General features: G+C 29.2%; 3 protein-coding genes across 7 annotated transcripts; 1 reads left to right on the top strand and 2 right to left on the bottom strand.

Moving 5' to 3' along the window:
* Positions 1 to 296: 296 nt before the first annotated feature.
* Positions 297 to 3431, bottom strand: LOC134833334 (E3 ubiquitin-protein ligase RNF19B-like). Its single transcript, XM_063847627.1, has 5 exons — positions 3018 to 3431; positions 2676 to 2874; positions 1374 to 2267; positions 1148 to 1301; positions 297 to 1083 (listed from the first exon to the last, which is right to left on the bottom strand). The coding sequence occupies exons 1-5, from the start codon at positions 3156 to 3158 to the stop codon at positions 1035 to 1037; spliced, it is 1437 nt and encodes a 478-aa protein (XP_063703697.1). The 5' UTR covers positions 3159 to 3431; the 3' UTR covers positions 297 to 1034.
* A 72-nt stretch (positions 3432 to 3503) lies between these two features.
* LOC134833335 (ras-related protein Rab-11A) lies at positions 3504 to 4841 on the top strand. Its single transcript, XM_063847628.1, has 5 exons — positions 3504 to 3664; positions 3818 to 3939; positions 4059 to 4101; positions 4158 to 4463; positions 4595 to 4841. The coding sequence occupies exons 1-5, from the start codon at positions 3625 to 3627 to the stop codon at positions 4729 to 4731; spliced, it is 648 nt and encodes a 215-aa protein (XP_063703698.1). The 5' UTR covers positions 3504 to 3624; the 3' UTR covers positions 4732 to 4841.
* A 150-nt stretch (positions 4842 to 4991) lies between these two features.
* LOC134836019 (heterogeneous nuclear ribonucleoprotein R) lies at positions 4992 to 13689 on the bottom strand. Of its 5 annotated transcripts, none has more exons than XM_063851133.1 (13): positions 13549 to 13689; positions 13369 to 13490; positions 13116 to 13309; positions 12719 to 12846; positions 12400 to 12641; positions 11222 to 11357; positions 10935 to 11068; positions 10746 to 10874; positions 10529 to 10669; positions 10358 to 10464; positions 7910 to 8025; positions 6799 to 7003; positions 6117 to 6246 (listed from the first exon to the last, which is right to left on the bottom strand). In XM_063851133.1, the coding sequence occupies exons 2-13, from the start codon at positions 13486 to 13488 to the stop codon at positions 6243 to 6245; spliced, it is 1656 nt and encodes a 551-aa protein (XP_063707203.1). In that variant the 5' UTR covers positions 13489 to 13490; positions 13549 to 13689; the 3' UTR covers positions 6117 to 6242. The 5 variants fall into 5 exon arrangements, with proteins under 5 accessions (XP_063707205.1, XP_063707204.1, XP_063707203.1 ...); XM_063851131.1 differs by lacking the exon at positions 11222 to 11357 and adding an exon at positions 11670 to 11805 and having other exon boundaries at positions 6119 to 6249; XM_063851130.1 differs by having other exon boundaries at positions 6119 to 6249.
* Between the last annotated feature and the right edge of the window lie 70 nt (positions 13690 to 13759).

Genomic DNA, 13759 nt, shown 5'->3' with positions numbered 1-13759 from the left:
TGAGTAGTAATAAACTCGCCAAGAATCACTTTACAATCACAAAACTGTTTTAGGAACTCTAAATCGTACAAAATATATTCAATTTGAGTATTGTTCCTATCACTGCTTTATGTTAGTAAATGGATCTTTTATTTCGAAAAGAAGGTATAAACAATGAGAAAATTGACAATGAATTCAAAATATCATTGATTTCACAAAATGCGGTAATAAATGGATGGCGCCATATGGATGATATTTTACAGAAGGTCAGAAGATTAGATTTAATTTACTTGGTGATACTTGACAAGGTGAAGACACGTAATGTAGGTGAAGTTCTCCATTTTGTATCGGAACTTTTTACCCCAAGAGAATGACACAAAATGAATGAAAATAAAAATTTGTAGAATTATTTATAAATACAAAAAATATATTATAATATTGACTTAAATTGGTTCCTAGTCATTTGGTTAAACAGTGTAGTTGTGCGATATATCTTTTTAGAGCACCATCCATTAATGGCATCTGATAAAATTGGGAATTTTTTTTTATCCCCAGCCCCCTTATAATCGCAAACCGTCGAAATCCCCCTAATTTACGACGTATTTTTAACATATTAGGGGGAAAAGGAAATTTTTAATATGTATTTATTAGTTCAAATTTCATTGTAACCTCGTGAAAATTAAAAAAAAAAATAGTTTTAAAACTGACTAAAAAGCTTTCAAATTAGGATATAATTCAAAACAAAAATTTTTAAAACTTGAATGTTTTTACAACGTCGTACATTGCATTTCAGTTAACCCTTTCGTCGGAATCCATCGTAAATTTGATGGACCCTTCCGACGCCGACGAAATTTATTAAAAATTCCATCATTACTACTATTGAACTATACACACTGACTTATTTTGGTAATACAATGATCAAAAGCATACTGATGATTTGATATGGAGATGTTTATTTGAAGAAAACAAATTCACTCCTAGTTTAAAATATGTAAATAATTATTTTGGCATTATAATTTTATCTTGAAATATGTTATGTTATAAAAATTTAGATTCTAGTTTTCATCTTTTTGGTTGACATCTACCATTACTTCTACTTTGTGGCTAAAAAAAAACATGATAATAAACATAAATATATGTATAAAAGTTTTGTTTTGCTTATTTTTACCTTAAAATGCTCCCAGCTAAAGCTAAGTTTGAATCAGCATTGGAAGATGCTGTTGCTGATGTTCCAGGATTTGTGGAATTGCTCAGTATGGTCAAGCTAATATCTCCAATACTTGTTCCTCGCAGTTGCGAAACATCCTCTAGATTTTGTGCATCTGTGAGATAAACAAAAGTACATTGAAATAAAGAAAATGATAAAATTCAAATAGTATTTAAACACACTGCACCTGATCTGAAGTTGCTGTTATCACACATATCTATTTGGCCGTTGCTATTATAAACAGTAGAACATCCCGCTCTGCATAAAGATAGTGGCACAACGCCATAAACGTAAAACAATAATATTGGAACACCAATAACTACGGATAAAGCAGCTAAGATTGGTGATACAACTATCGATGCCAAAACTGCACCAAATATGGATAGATTTCTTTTCCGTTTTTTTGCCGTTTTCAATTTTGAGTGTATCTTTCGTCCTACCCATATTGGAACAGCTATACAAACTGTTGGTATTGCAATGCATGCCAAAAGACCAATACCTATTGGAGCTCCAAATATAGTGCCTATTTGCCAAAGTAACTTTTTCTTTTTTGACCATGGCTTTTTACCCCAAAACGTGCATCCTGAGGGACTGAGGAAATGTAAATCGGTTATGATTTTCATACATAGCCAACAAAATTCTGATCCACAAACTGCGCACACCATATGGTTGCAAGAACCATCATCCATCTTTACTATGAGTACTTGACATCTCGGACATGGTTTTATGTCGTCCCTATTAAGTAAAGCAGGTGATATGTTCAGATCAGAGCTATTATAATTTCGTTGTCTTAGGATTCTCGCGCTGTCGCATGTTTGGTCTGGATGCCATTCTTCTTTACAGTGGTAACAAAATTCCATATCACATCCTGGTCTTTCACAAATCAATCTGGGACAAGAGGCACAACTCGTTGCAATTACGGCATAGCAACAATCAGGAGCTGGGCACCATCGGCTGTCTGGATCGGTAAGTAAGACTCGTCGTACCATAAACTCTTCGTATTTTGTTATTATATCTAAGTTTCCTTGTAAGAGTTTTCTAATGTCATTCGGATGTAAAAGATCATTACATTGTGGACAAGCTAAAATCATTATTGAATTAACACAATATTATTTAATTAATAATTTGTTGACTCCAGGCTTGTATGATTTAAATCAAAATTAAGAATCAAAAAATCAAAAAAATGATTTGATTTTTTTAAGAGATGGTTTGAATTTTGATTTGATTTGCAAATCAATCAAAAATTTTTCAAAACTGAAATTTTTTTGATTTGATTTGAATTAATTTTGATTTAAATCAATTTTCAAATCAAATCAAATCAAAAAAATTTCAGTTTTGAAAAATTTTTGATTGATTTGCAAGTCAAATCTTTTTTGATTTGATTTGAGGCATCAAAAAAAATCAAATCAAGATTTGATTTTTGATTTGATTTTCAAATCTTTGATTTAAATCGTACAAGCCTGGTCGACCCCTATATTAACATTCTTACATATTTCAGTCCTTGACTCTGTTATTTCTATCGTTAAATAATTCTCAAAACAGCTTCTGCAAGCAACATGATTACAAATGCTAGATTGATACATTTCAACTTTGGTTCTAGGCGTACAACAAAGAATACATTCTTCATCAGGAAACTCGATTGTTTCGTCACTTTGACGATTTAGCCTTTCACTTTTAAGTGTCTCTCCCTATAGTATATAAATATATACATATATACGTATGTTAATAGTTTTCATAATTAATCATAACGATATAAGATGAGTTTTGAAAAAATGTTAAGTATAAAAATGCAATTCAACCATTTGTAGGATAATTGTGTTGGAAATTTTACCTTTTCCATTTGACTAAATTGTGATGAATTTGCATTTTCTTCATCGGGGGTTGGTGACTCATTACTTCTTGATCTTCGCACCCTTTGTGAAAACAGTCTGCTTAGCACTGAGTTTCGGAATTCAAAAGTATTTTTTCTCATTTTTTTATGATAAATAACAGTTAAATTATAAAATTTTATTAATTATATCGGGCTCTGTCTCGGCACTTATTGAAGTAATATCTTGAGAATTAAATTCGTGGTAAATCCATTATACAATTGAAATCTTGACCGTGATGTACATAGTAGATAGAGCGCTTAGTTGCTTATTAATCAAGAGGACATACAAAATACAAGGGATAACGCCTGAAACTCGAATATTCTCACTATTTACTTTTTTCGTGCACAGAAATCGGAAAGATAAAATTCTTTACTATTTATTACGACTGTCATGCCGAGTATTTCGACTGTCTTTCTTGGCTAATTCAATAAGTGGATGTCACAAAAAGGTAGCGCAAATTCCTAAGTGCGTCCTCAGTGAAGTAGTACAGAAGAAAAAGGTTAAAGACATTTTATTTAAATCAAAAATATATTCTTTGCGATATCATCTTTTCTAAAATCATTTAAAATGAGCAATAGAGACGACGAATATGATTATCTTTTCAAAGGTACTTTCAGTTTAAAAACAATCTCGACAAAGATCAAGTTATCGACATTTAATTTTGACACGTAAATCTTTTTCTTAAAACTCGAACAAAAATATATACATATATCTGGAAAATACAATCACTAAAATCAAATACATTTTCTGAAATTTTAAGTGGTCCTAATTGGAGATTCTGGTGTGGGTAAAAGTAACTTGTTGTCTCGCTTCACCAGAAACGAGTTTAATTTGGAATCAAAATCTACCATTGGAGTGGAATTTGCTACCAGGAGCATAGATGTAAGTTAATCTTTTTTTATTTAAAAGTTGCTTCTTTCGAAGGTGTTTTTAGTTTTTCAATTATTTTTTTTTTCAAAGATTGAATCACTCTGTATATGTATGTATTTATTTTATTTTAGGTTGACGGAAAAACTATAAAGGCACAGATATGGGATACAGCTGGTAAGACTAAAACGCCTACAAATCAGTCGAAGTTTTTTAACAGGCCAGCATTTTAGGTCAAGAACGTTATCGAGCAATTACTTCTGCATACTATCGAGGAGCTGTAGGAGCCTTACTAGTATACGACATTGCTAAACATTTGACTTATGAAAATGTTGAAAGGTGGTTGAGAGAATTGCGAGATCATGCTGATCAAAATATCGTAATTATGCTTGTTGGCAACAAAAGCGACTTGCGACACCTGCGTGCAGTCCCAACTGAGGAAGCAAAGTGTTTTGCGGAAAAGAATGGTTTGAGTTTCATTGAAACTTCTGCTTTAGACTCTACAAATGTTGAAACTGCATTCCAGAACATTCTTACAGGTTTGACACATATGATAATTCTACTTTTTTCCTTCGATTCTGAAGTTTTGCAGGAATCTGAACTGCAACTTTTTCGTTCTTTGTTAAATATTATATTTCATTTATACATATATGTATTTTATGGTTAACAGAAATTTATCGGATTGTATCCCAAAAACAAATACGTGACCCTCCTGAAGGTGATGTTATTCGTCCAACGAACGTTGAGCCACTTGATGTAAAACCTACAGTTTCAGCAGATTCAGTAAGAAAACAATGCTGCCAATAAAAAAAGTGCAGAATTTGATCAATCAACACATAAAGAAAACACTATTCTATTCCTTGTTTATTAACAGACTTGTCTAATAATCTAAATAAAACGATGATTAAAAAAATGTATCTACCTTTTATTTAATGAGAAATAAAAATGAAGTCTTCTTATTTCAAATAATTACTTAAATATTCAATTAATATCAAATCATTTTTATTCGTTCGTTTTCTTACTGAAACAAGAAAAAAAATTAAGTCTTATGTTTCTAATAATATTGTGCCAACATTCCTGAAATTATAGTTTTTTTTCAATTCAAATGAAATGAATTGCATATACATACATTAATAATATTAATAAAAGTATTTAAACAATTTTATCGATAACACACAACAAAAATATTGGTAAAATTACTATCATAATTTTTGAATTAGTTTGAATGGATATATCATTCCAATGATTCGATTAGTGTTACATTTATTTATTTATTTTTTTATAAACTTTAAGCTACCCTAAATAAGTTCAAAAAATTAGTTCATTTTTTTACAGTTCAGTTCAATATATGTAGATTTTATTAATTTTGTTTTACCGCTTCTTGATTCATGTATTAATTTCAGAAAAATAATAAGATTTTTCTGATGTACTTTTGATTTTGTTCTCTACAGTTTGTAAAGAAAATAGAGAATGTCATATGTTGATAGTACCCCAATCTATTAACATATGAGAATTCCAAAGTTTAAGTTTTGATGTTTTTGTAATAAAAATTGTTTACTTCTTTTTACTGTTTTTAAAAATGGAACAATATTTAAAAAAAACTTTTAACATGTCTCTGATTCTTTGTCTGATTGTGAATAATTTATGAACATAGCTAATTTTTAAATGTTTTACACTTTAAGATATTTGTAACTCCAAAGTGTTGTGTGTATTTTATTACTATTTTAATTTAATTATATATGTTTACTAAAAAGCGTGAAATTTACAATGTAGTTAAAATTATTAAAATATGAACTATAAAGGTTAAATTTAGAACCTTAATTACATGAACGATTGAAATGAATGAGCAACTTTTTTTTAATGTTGCTACATCTCCCACTTTTCGATTATTAGATTGTTGATCTGTATTTTTATGAATCTTTATGTACTTCAAAATTCTCTACTTTAAGCATAATTAATTACTATGAGCAATGTCCAATAATGAAAGTAGTTTTAACTAAAAATCAATATTATCTCTTTAAAAAAAATATCCAAACATAACAAAATGCAAGTTAGCACAATGAAACAATAATAATTATAATAATAATAATGAAGTATTTTACTAAAAAAAGGAATAATAATGCGTATCATTCCATTATAAATATAATCCTCTGTCTTTTTATGTCCATGGTGAATAAGCATCACTATACCATTGATCCCCGCCATTCGCATCTAATGGTTGTTGTGATAAAGGTTGACATCCCCACTGACTTAACATTGTGTTTGGAAAACGGCGTTTTACTTCAATTTGGTTTGGATGAGAACCATCAAACTTTCTTTTACCTGCTGTAAAAAATAAAACAAGCATGCAATTTTAAATAACGGTTAAACTATAACTGTTATAAATCAAGTTCCTTTAATTTATTGAATAATTTAGGTTCTAAAGCAATTTAGTGAGTTCAATCAGTTTAATTCAAAAACAATGTTGAATTAATATTTTAAATAGAAACGAACAAAAAAAAATAACTAAACAAATTATAATTTATCATAATATAATTTGTTAACACGGTTTATTCTTTGTGGTGTCCCCATCATTACTAAATGTATTCTAAAATAATTTTTCAGGAGAGAAAATATCAAATTTTATGTTAACATATTAATTTGGATAAACTAAATTTTAGAAAATTAGTCCGATGAGGCTTGTTAAGCCCGTTAAGGTCAATTTTTTAAACCACGTCGCTTTTATAACTAATGTCAATGGAGGAACTTCTGATGTAATTTAATCTGGCATTTTATTTCCCTAAAAGTTCATTCTAGTTCAAACTCAAAAACAAATATCACAACGATGTTGAATTAAAGTTCTTAGTCGTTCCGATATACCTTCCTTGGTCTCACCTGCTAAATTTAGATGGTTGTTTCACCAAATGCCACGATCGCTGTGACGTGCTTGACCCACCCCAGTTCCCACCCCTTTGATTACCCGCTCCCCCTCGGCTGCCGGCAATGTTGGATGATGCCCCAGAAGGTTGTTGCTGTGGATTCCATGGATTCCATCGACCTGCCCAAGTACTGTTAGTGTTCCAAGCCCAGGACCACCCCCCTATAAGGTTGATAACGTCCGCCATTTAGAGGAGGAAATAACGTAGGTAAGGACGAAAAATAAATAAAAAAGAAATAATAATTATAACACAAGTTTTATATATATATATATATATATTTGTATATATAGGTAAAATGTTTTAAGACTTCTATATTTAATTTATCTTGGTTGATTTCAAATGATATCTTAATCAAAAGTATTTAGGGGGCCATATCCGACAATACATTTTCCGAGGGAAATTTAATTTTATGATTGCACTGGGAGTCCAATATATTATTACGAAAGCACTCAAGAATGGATCAAATTTTTAGAAGTTCCTCCAGTTTTGTCTTCATATTTCTTCATTTTCTTTAAATATAAATTAGTTCATCAGTTCAGTAAACCTCATCGAACTAACCAGTTGATATTTATAAATACACATTTAGTTCATTAAAAGTTTCAAACATTAAAAACCAAATACAAATATCGTCCCTGATTTGTGTGGTTTTCAATTAAAAAAAAAAAGTATTTAAAAAAATAAAACTTATTTTGTATTTTGTAAATTAAAAAAATATATGACGTTAAACCACTGAATAAATAACCAACAAAAATTGATATTTAACAAAATTACTTAACTCTCATTTTAAGTATAATTTTAATAAATCTAACCATTTGATATATATTAAATTAGTATACGTTATTGATATTTCTTTTCTTTAATTTAATTTCATTCATTTCATAGACTGAATAAATGTCAACACCTTTTGTTAAGAAACACTTTTAGCTGACAAATAATAAAACAAACATTATATAAACATTCAAACTAAATTGTTATGCAAGTATTTTAGGTATCTTAAGATTTGTTTTTTAAACATTTATTTCAGTTTTCAAATACAATAATAAACAATTATGGCCAAGCACACATACCGTATTCACCTCCTCGTGGAATTTGATTAGCTCGTAGTTGCAATCGAGGTACGGTGTTCACATTTCTAATAGCTGGAATATTTTGTGGTAAAGGTCCTGGATGGTTATGAACCATGCTAAAATGATATTTAAAGGTATATTATATAGGTTTAATGGTATTCCAAAAACTTAATTGTTTCGCGCATCCTTCCCCATCATTTTTATAAAAAAATAAATATATATATTTTGAAATACTATTCATATTAAATGACTTAAAAAATCAAGTTTTGTTAGCTTTTTTTTTTAGCGATATGTTAGTTAATTTTAAAGTTTGAAGTTTATGAACATTTAAAAAAAAATTAAGAAATAATTTTTTACAAATAATACCTAACAACTGAGAACTTGAAAAGATTTTTTAGAAAAATTTTTCAAAATATGTGAAGCCGCTCCAAATTTTTTTCTATGTTTTTGTCCCCTGCCCCATTTCAAAAGCCGAAAATCCAATTGGGAAAAATAAAAAAAAAGATAAAAAATTTCATCAAAATTGACCATTTTGTGGTCCTTTTCCTTACTTTTTCAAGGTATTTTCAAAAAAATTTTAAAATATTTTCAATTTTCAAAATGAATTTTCTTCTCTAAAAATATTTCCTAAAAATTATTTTTCAAAAATTTTTGATGGTTATTTTTATGAAATTTTTTTGTTAAAATTTTTAACTTGAAAAACTTTCAGATCAATTTTAAATGATCGAATCTAAATGTAGACCATAAAAACATCTAAAATATTCATGAAAGACCAAAATTTGTTATAATTTTGGCATTTTGTATGAAACAGTATTTCAAAACTTTTTTTTATTTTGAAAAAACCCCCCATTTTGAAAAAAATGTTTTGGGGCAAAAACCATCGGAAAAAATTTGGAACGGCCTAATTTTTGGAAAAAAATAAGTACATAAAGCTAATTTATTAATGATCTTACACAAAATAATGCAATTGAATTGAACAATTTTTCCGTTCAAGATAATACCTATTAAAAACGAAAACCTATGTAAAATTTCTATATCCCCCAACCCGCAGGGTTTTTATTTCAAAAATGTAACGCAAAACAGAAAATGTTTTTGGAACACACTAAAATAAACTAAAAAAAAAAAATAATATACGGTTTAAAAACTTGAAAAACAGTCGTTTTGTATAAAAATCTTTCGAAATTAGGGTCAGGGCATTACTTATCGGTAACTTTAGGATTTTTTGACTTTGATCATTAATTTTTTGGTCTTTGAATAAGGATATTTGGAAACCGATTTTTGTGATGAGTTAAGCATTCGTATGTTCATAATTTTTAGCTATAAATCTTGAGTTTACATTCATATTTCGTGAAAAAAAAATTGAATTTTCCGAAAATTGTCAGATTCTTGACTTACCGTGAAAAGGATGACTTATCGTGATATGATTCTTGACTTACCGTGATTTTTAATTTACACTAAAAATTGCTTAAAATCTTTGTTTTGCACGTTTTAGTGCATGTTTTAGCAAAATATAAGAAGTAATTTTACACTTCCATAAAGACTTTTTATGATTTATCAGGATTTTCATAGAAAAATTGAGCTTCAAAAATATGGTTGGTTTTGAAATACTAAATCGAAAAAATCAAAATTTAAGATTTTTTAATTTTTATCGATTTGATTATCTTAGAAGCCTGTAACATTGCAGTAAAGCTTATTTAGCATAGCTAAACGTGTGTGCAAAGTACAAGCTCGATATCATTGAAGAAAATAAGTTTTTTTCAAATTTCAATATTTTGTGGTTAATTAGACTCAAATCACAATCTTTTTAAACTAGCTTTTGGTTTTTCGATAAATTTATGCCATTTCGCATAAAAATTTCTGCCTTAAATCTTCTTATAATCAACAAAAATTGAAAATCACGAACAAAAATGTTCATCACGGTAAGTCATCCTACCCAGAAATATGAGGATGACTTACCGTGATTTAGTTTGGCTTGAAAAAAATTATGTTTAAACAATAATTTTAAGGTTTTAACTTACTGAGTAACAAAATTTAAGGGCTTTTTTAGCCATCTGACACAAAGATTTTCACAAAAATCATTAAAATTTGGAATTTTTTGACCTTTGAAAATTTTAGGTCAAAATCTGCCTTCTTGAAAATTTTATTAAGAAAATTGAATTTTCTCGACTTTTCAAAATAAAATGTATCAAATTTTTATTATTGTTTAAAGAATTGCAAAACCAATAATTGTATCGTAATCAGAAGGGCTTAAAGTTCAATTTTTTATGAAAACATCATAAGGTTTGCAATAGAAAATTCGAGAAAATTTTAATAAAAGTTAAAAAATCACGGTAAGTAGTGCATACCGAAAAGTAATGCCCTGACCCTACCTACTTTTAAAAAATAAGGGAAGCAAACGCGAAATAGGATTCACTTATAACGTACAGAAGAAAAGAAAAACTAAGCTACCTTATAATTCCTGGCCGTACTTGCATTAGCTGCATCATTCTACGTTCGCGTGCTCTTAAAATTTCTTCTTTCTTCTTCTTATCGGATGGAGGCTTAGCCAGAGATACCTTTGAAAACATGATATTTATGATTATAGTTTTAGAATAAACTTTTTAGAATCAAACTTTTTACCTCTATACTTGTTCCACAAATTTCTTTACCATCCAGTTCTTTCATGGCATCAAGTGCGCTATTTCTATCTTCAAAATGTACAAACGCATAATCTTTTATTTTCTTTACCCTCTCTATTTTGCCATGTTGTTCAAATTGCTCCTGTAATAGATAATTCGAGATTCAAAAAAATAATATATTGATTATTTACTTATTAAAATCAACAAACTCAATCTACCTTAATTTTGTCTTCACTTATATCTTGCGTCAGGTTTCGCACATACAAAACTTTTACTTTACTCATCGTTCCTTCATCCGGTTCTTCTTGTGGATCGGCCCAATCAACAATTATGTCACAGCCCCACACCTTTATAATGAATTTACGTATAGAACTGGCAAATATATAATATTTCATTTCAATGATTACCTTTATTCTACCGGTACCCAAACGCCGTTTCGCAAGCGAAGCTGCTTTATGTGATTCATATTCAAGAAAGCAAAATCCTCTATTCTTTTTCTTATCGTCAGGAGAACTATAAATTATAACTTCTAGTAGTCCAGCTATAATGAAAAAAAAAATATTGAAAAACCTTGGGCCTTTTAACCTATTTCCATTGAAGTTAAGGATCGTAAAATATATAAACAGTAATAGACTTTGTATTGAATGAACGGCTGTATTTGGTAAACAGCTGTTTTCTTAAATTTATAACTTACGTGCATGTTTAGTGAATTCGTCAAAAATTTCAAGTCTATCTCGATTTTTGGGAATATTCCCGACAAAGAGTCTGTGGTTATTAAAAGATATGGTTACACCGATCTTTTTGCCTTTTTTTATTTCAAAATCATTCAGCTGTAAGAACAAATTTCTAGAATACTTCGTATAAATGAAGTCTATTGCAAAACTTTTCGACATCGTATTCTAATCGCGTATAAATTGATTATTTGAAAATAGATAATACAACAGTACCTAACGCGAGTCCCAAAAACTTCGTTTTTTAAGTTTTAATTTACAAAGCTATGTGTGTAAAGAACATATAAAAATAATAAAAAAATAAAGAAAAAAAATAAAAACGTAAGTTTGGATTTAAAAAATTTGGATTTTTTCTTTTTTTCTATTTTTTTTTTCTCAGATTTTAGTTTTGAAGTTCGATTTTAATTTTACCTGATAATTTACTGAACTCTTCTAATATTTCATCTTTTCCCTTAGACTTTGGTATATTTCCTACAAAAAGGCGTAAATTGGGTACACTTATATTTACTTTTAACGACTTCCCAGGTTTTATTTCGAAATTGTCTAACTAAAATTTAAATTATTGAAATAAGTACAAAAATAATACATAATCAAATGAAAACAAAAAAGATTTGCCTTTCCTTTTCTAAGTAATTTTAAAATGTAGTCGTTTTTTCTCTTCTCCTGTTTTAAAAAGGTTTCCATTAATTGCTTAATAATTTAATTTAAATATGTAATATCTAACAAAAAATAAACAGGTACATAAATAAAAGTAAGAAAATTGTTATGTTTTCCGCTTAATTTGTGGTTTTGTTTATTACAATCATTATTAGATAGATTCGGATAGCTCTACCACGGGGATCCTTTCGTATATTTATTATTATTAAATATTTATTTATATTTAATACACACCTGCAGTGACGGATTTAAAGAAGGGCCTTATTACTGAAGCCCCGAGATTTCTGTAGAACAATTTTTTTTAAAATAGACCCCAAAATTTTGAAAAATCCGCCACTGCACACATTCATGTATAGTTAATACAAAGGAACTTATGCTCTTTTGTAATGAATATTTTCCCATAGTTCTATTTAACTTATGAATAGAACACTTATTTTTTTTATTTTATTGTAATCTGAGAAGACCATGTTTTGCCAGAACTTACTTGCTCAACAGCATTACTTGCAGCATCCCTTGTTGTAAATGTAACAAATGCATATCCTCGATTAGTCCCTGTCATTGGATCCATCATTAATCTTAAGTCCCATACGGCACCACATTTTTCAAAAAGAGGGATTAGCTCATCTTCATACATATCTTTTGGGATTTTACCACAGAACACTTCACAACCATTACCAGGCGAGGGCCCACTCCAGTTAGGTGGTGGACCACCATATTTTCTTTGTCCTGTAAAATAAGTAAATAAATAAATTACATCAAGTAATTATGTATAAGTCAATTTTTCTTCTTTGTTTTGATCATACCAGTGGTAACATCAAGGGTATAGCCAGTGCGTTCCAATATTTGTTTAATTTTTTGTTCATCAGGTCCTTTTGTTTGAATAATTTGTGTTGAAGGGTTTAGACCTTGTTGGGAAGCTCTGCTTTTCTGTCTATATTGATAAAATATTTAATAATTAGCTCATAAAAACTACAAGAAATAGATGCGGTTATGTTTGGCATCTTTGATAAAATATTGATGGACACGTGCTAAGCAGTTGCCATTAGTACTAAAACTAAGTATGTTTGTAGTTTATATAGGTAATTATTGACAAAAAAAAATTTTTTTTTTCATTTGAATACAGATCAAAGCAGCATTAAGTATGCAAGTACCAATGCAAGTAAAGTAACATAAAATCTTAAAGCGAAATTTCAGACTCACCTGTATGTTTTCATTACCCCGCATAAGTAAGCTGATTTGTTCGATACATGTTCTAAATTAGATTCAAGGAACTGGGATAAAACATTCAAGGCACCATCAACAGGAAATTCCTTGAGTGCATCTAAAGCTCTCTCATCTAATTCATTATGGGCTAGTTTTCCTGTCTTGTATATATCATCCAGTTTGCTAGCAACCTATTCGGCATTAAACTTATAAATATAGCATTTTGAAGAGAGATATTTAACATGTTTACCTTTCTATCGAGCCCATATTCCAATAGTTTTACGTAGTCCTCCGTTCTTTCGCCATCTCCACGGTCGTCCACTCGTAAATTAACGATATCTTCGTGCATATCGCCATTGCCTTCAGCCATTCCTAAAATAATTTCATGTTTAACGGCACTCTTTACATAATAGTCTACATATAAATTCACCTTTTTCCTTAGTGCACTAATCAATTTAAATTAATACTAAATATAGAAGTAACTCGACACTAATGTGTAGAATAAATAATTTAATCTATAAGTTGGACTAGGTATTTTCTGATTTGAAAACAGAGTTGGTTAAATCCGCACTATGTGCTGAAGTAGGGTTGCCAAATCAAAAGAGGGTAATGTAAATTAGTAGATTTAGGCATGCCAGAGT

The sequence above is a fragment of the Culicoides brevitarsis genome, chromosome 3 (assembly GCF_036172545.1).
Source record: "Culicoides brevitarsis isolate CSIRO-B50_1 chromosome 3, AGI_CSIRO_Cbre_v1, whole genome shotgun sequence".
Taxonomy (NCBI): domain Eukaryota; kingdom Metazoa; phylum Arthropoda; class Insecta; order Diptera; family Ceratopogonidae; genus Culicoides; species Culicoides brevitarsis.
The sequence above is the reverse complement of the archived record's forward strand: the minus strand, read 5'-3'. Positions and strand labels throughout refer to the sequence as shown.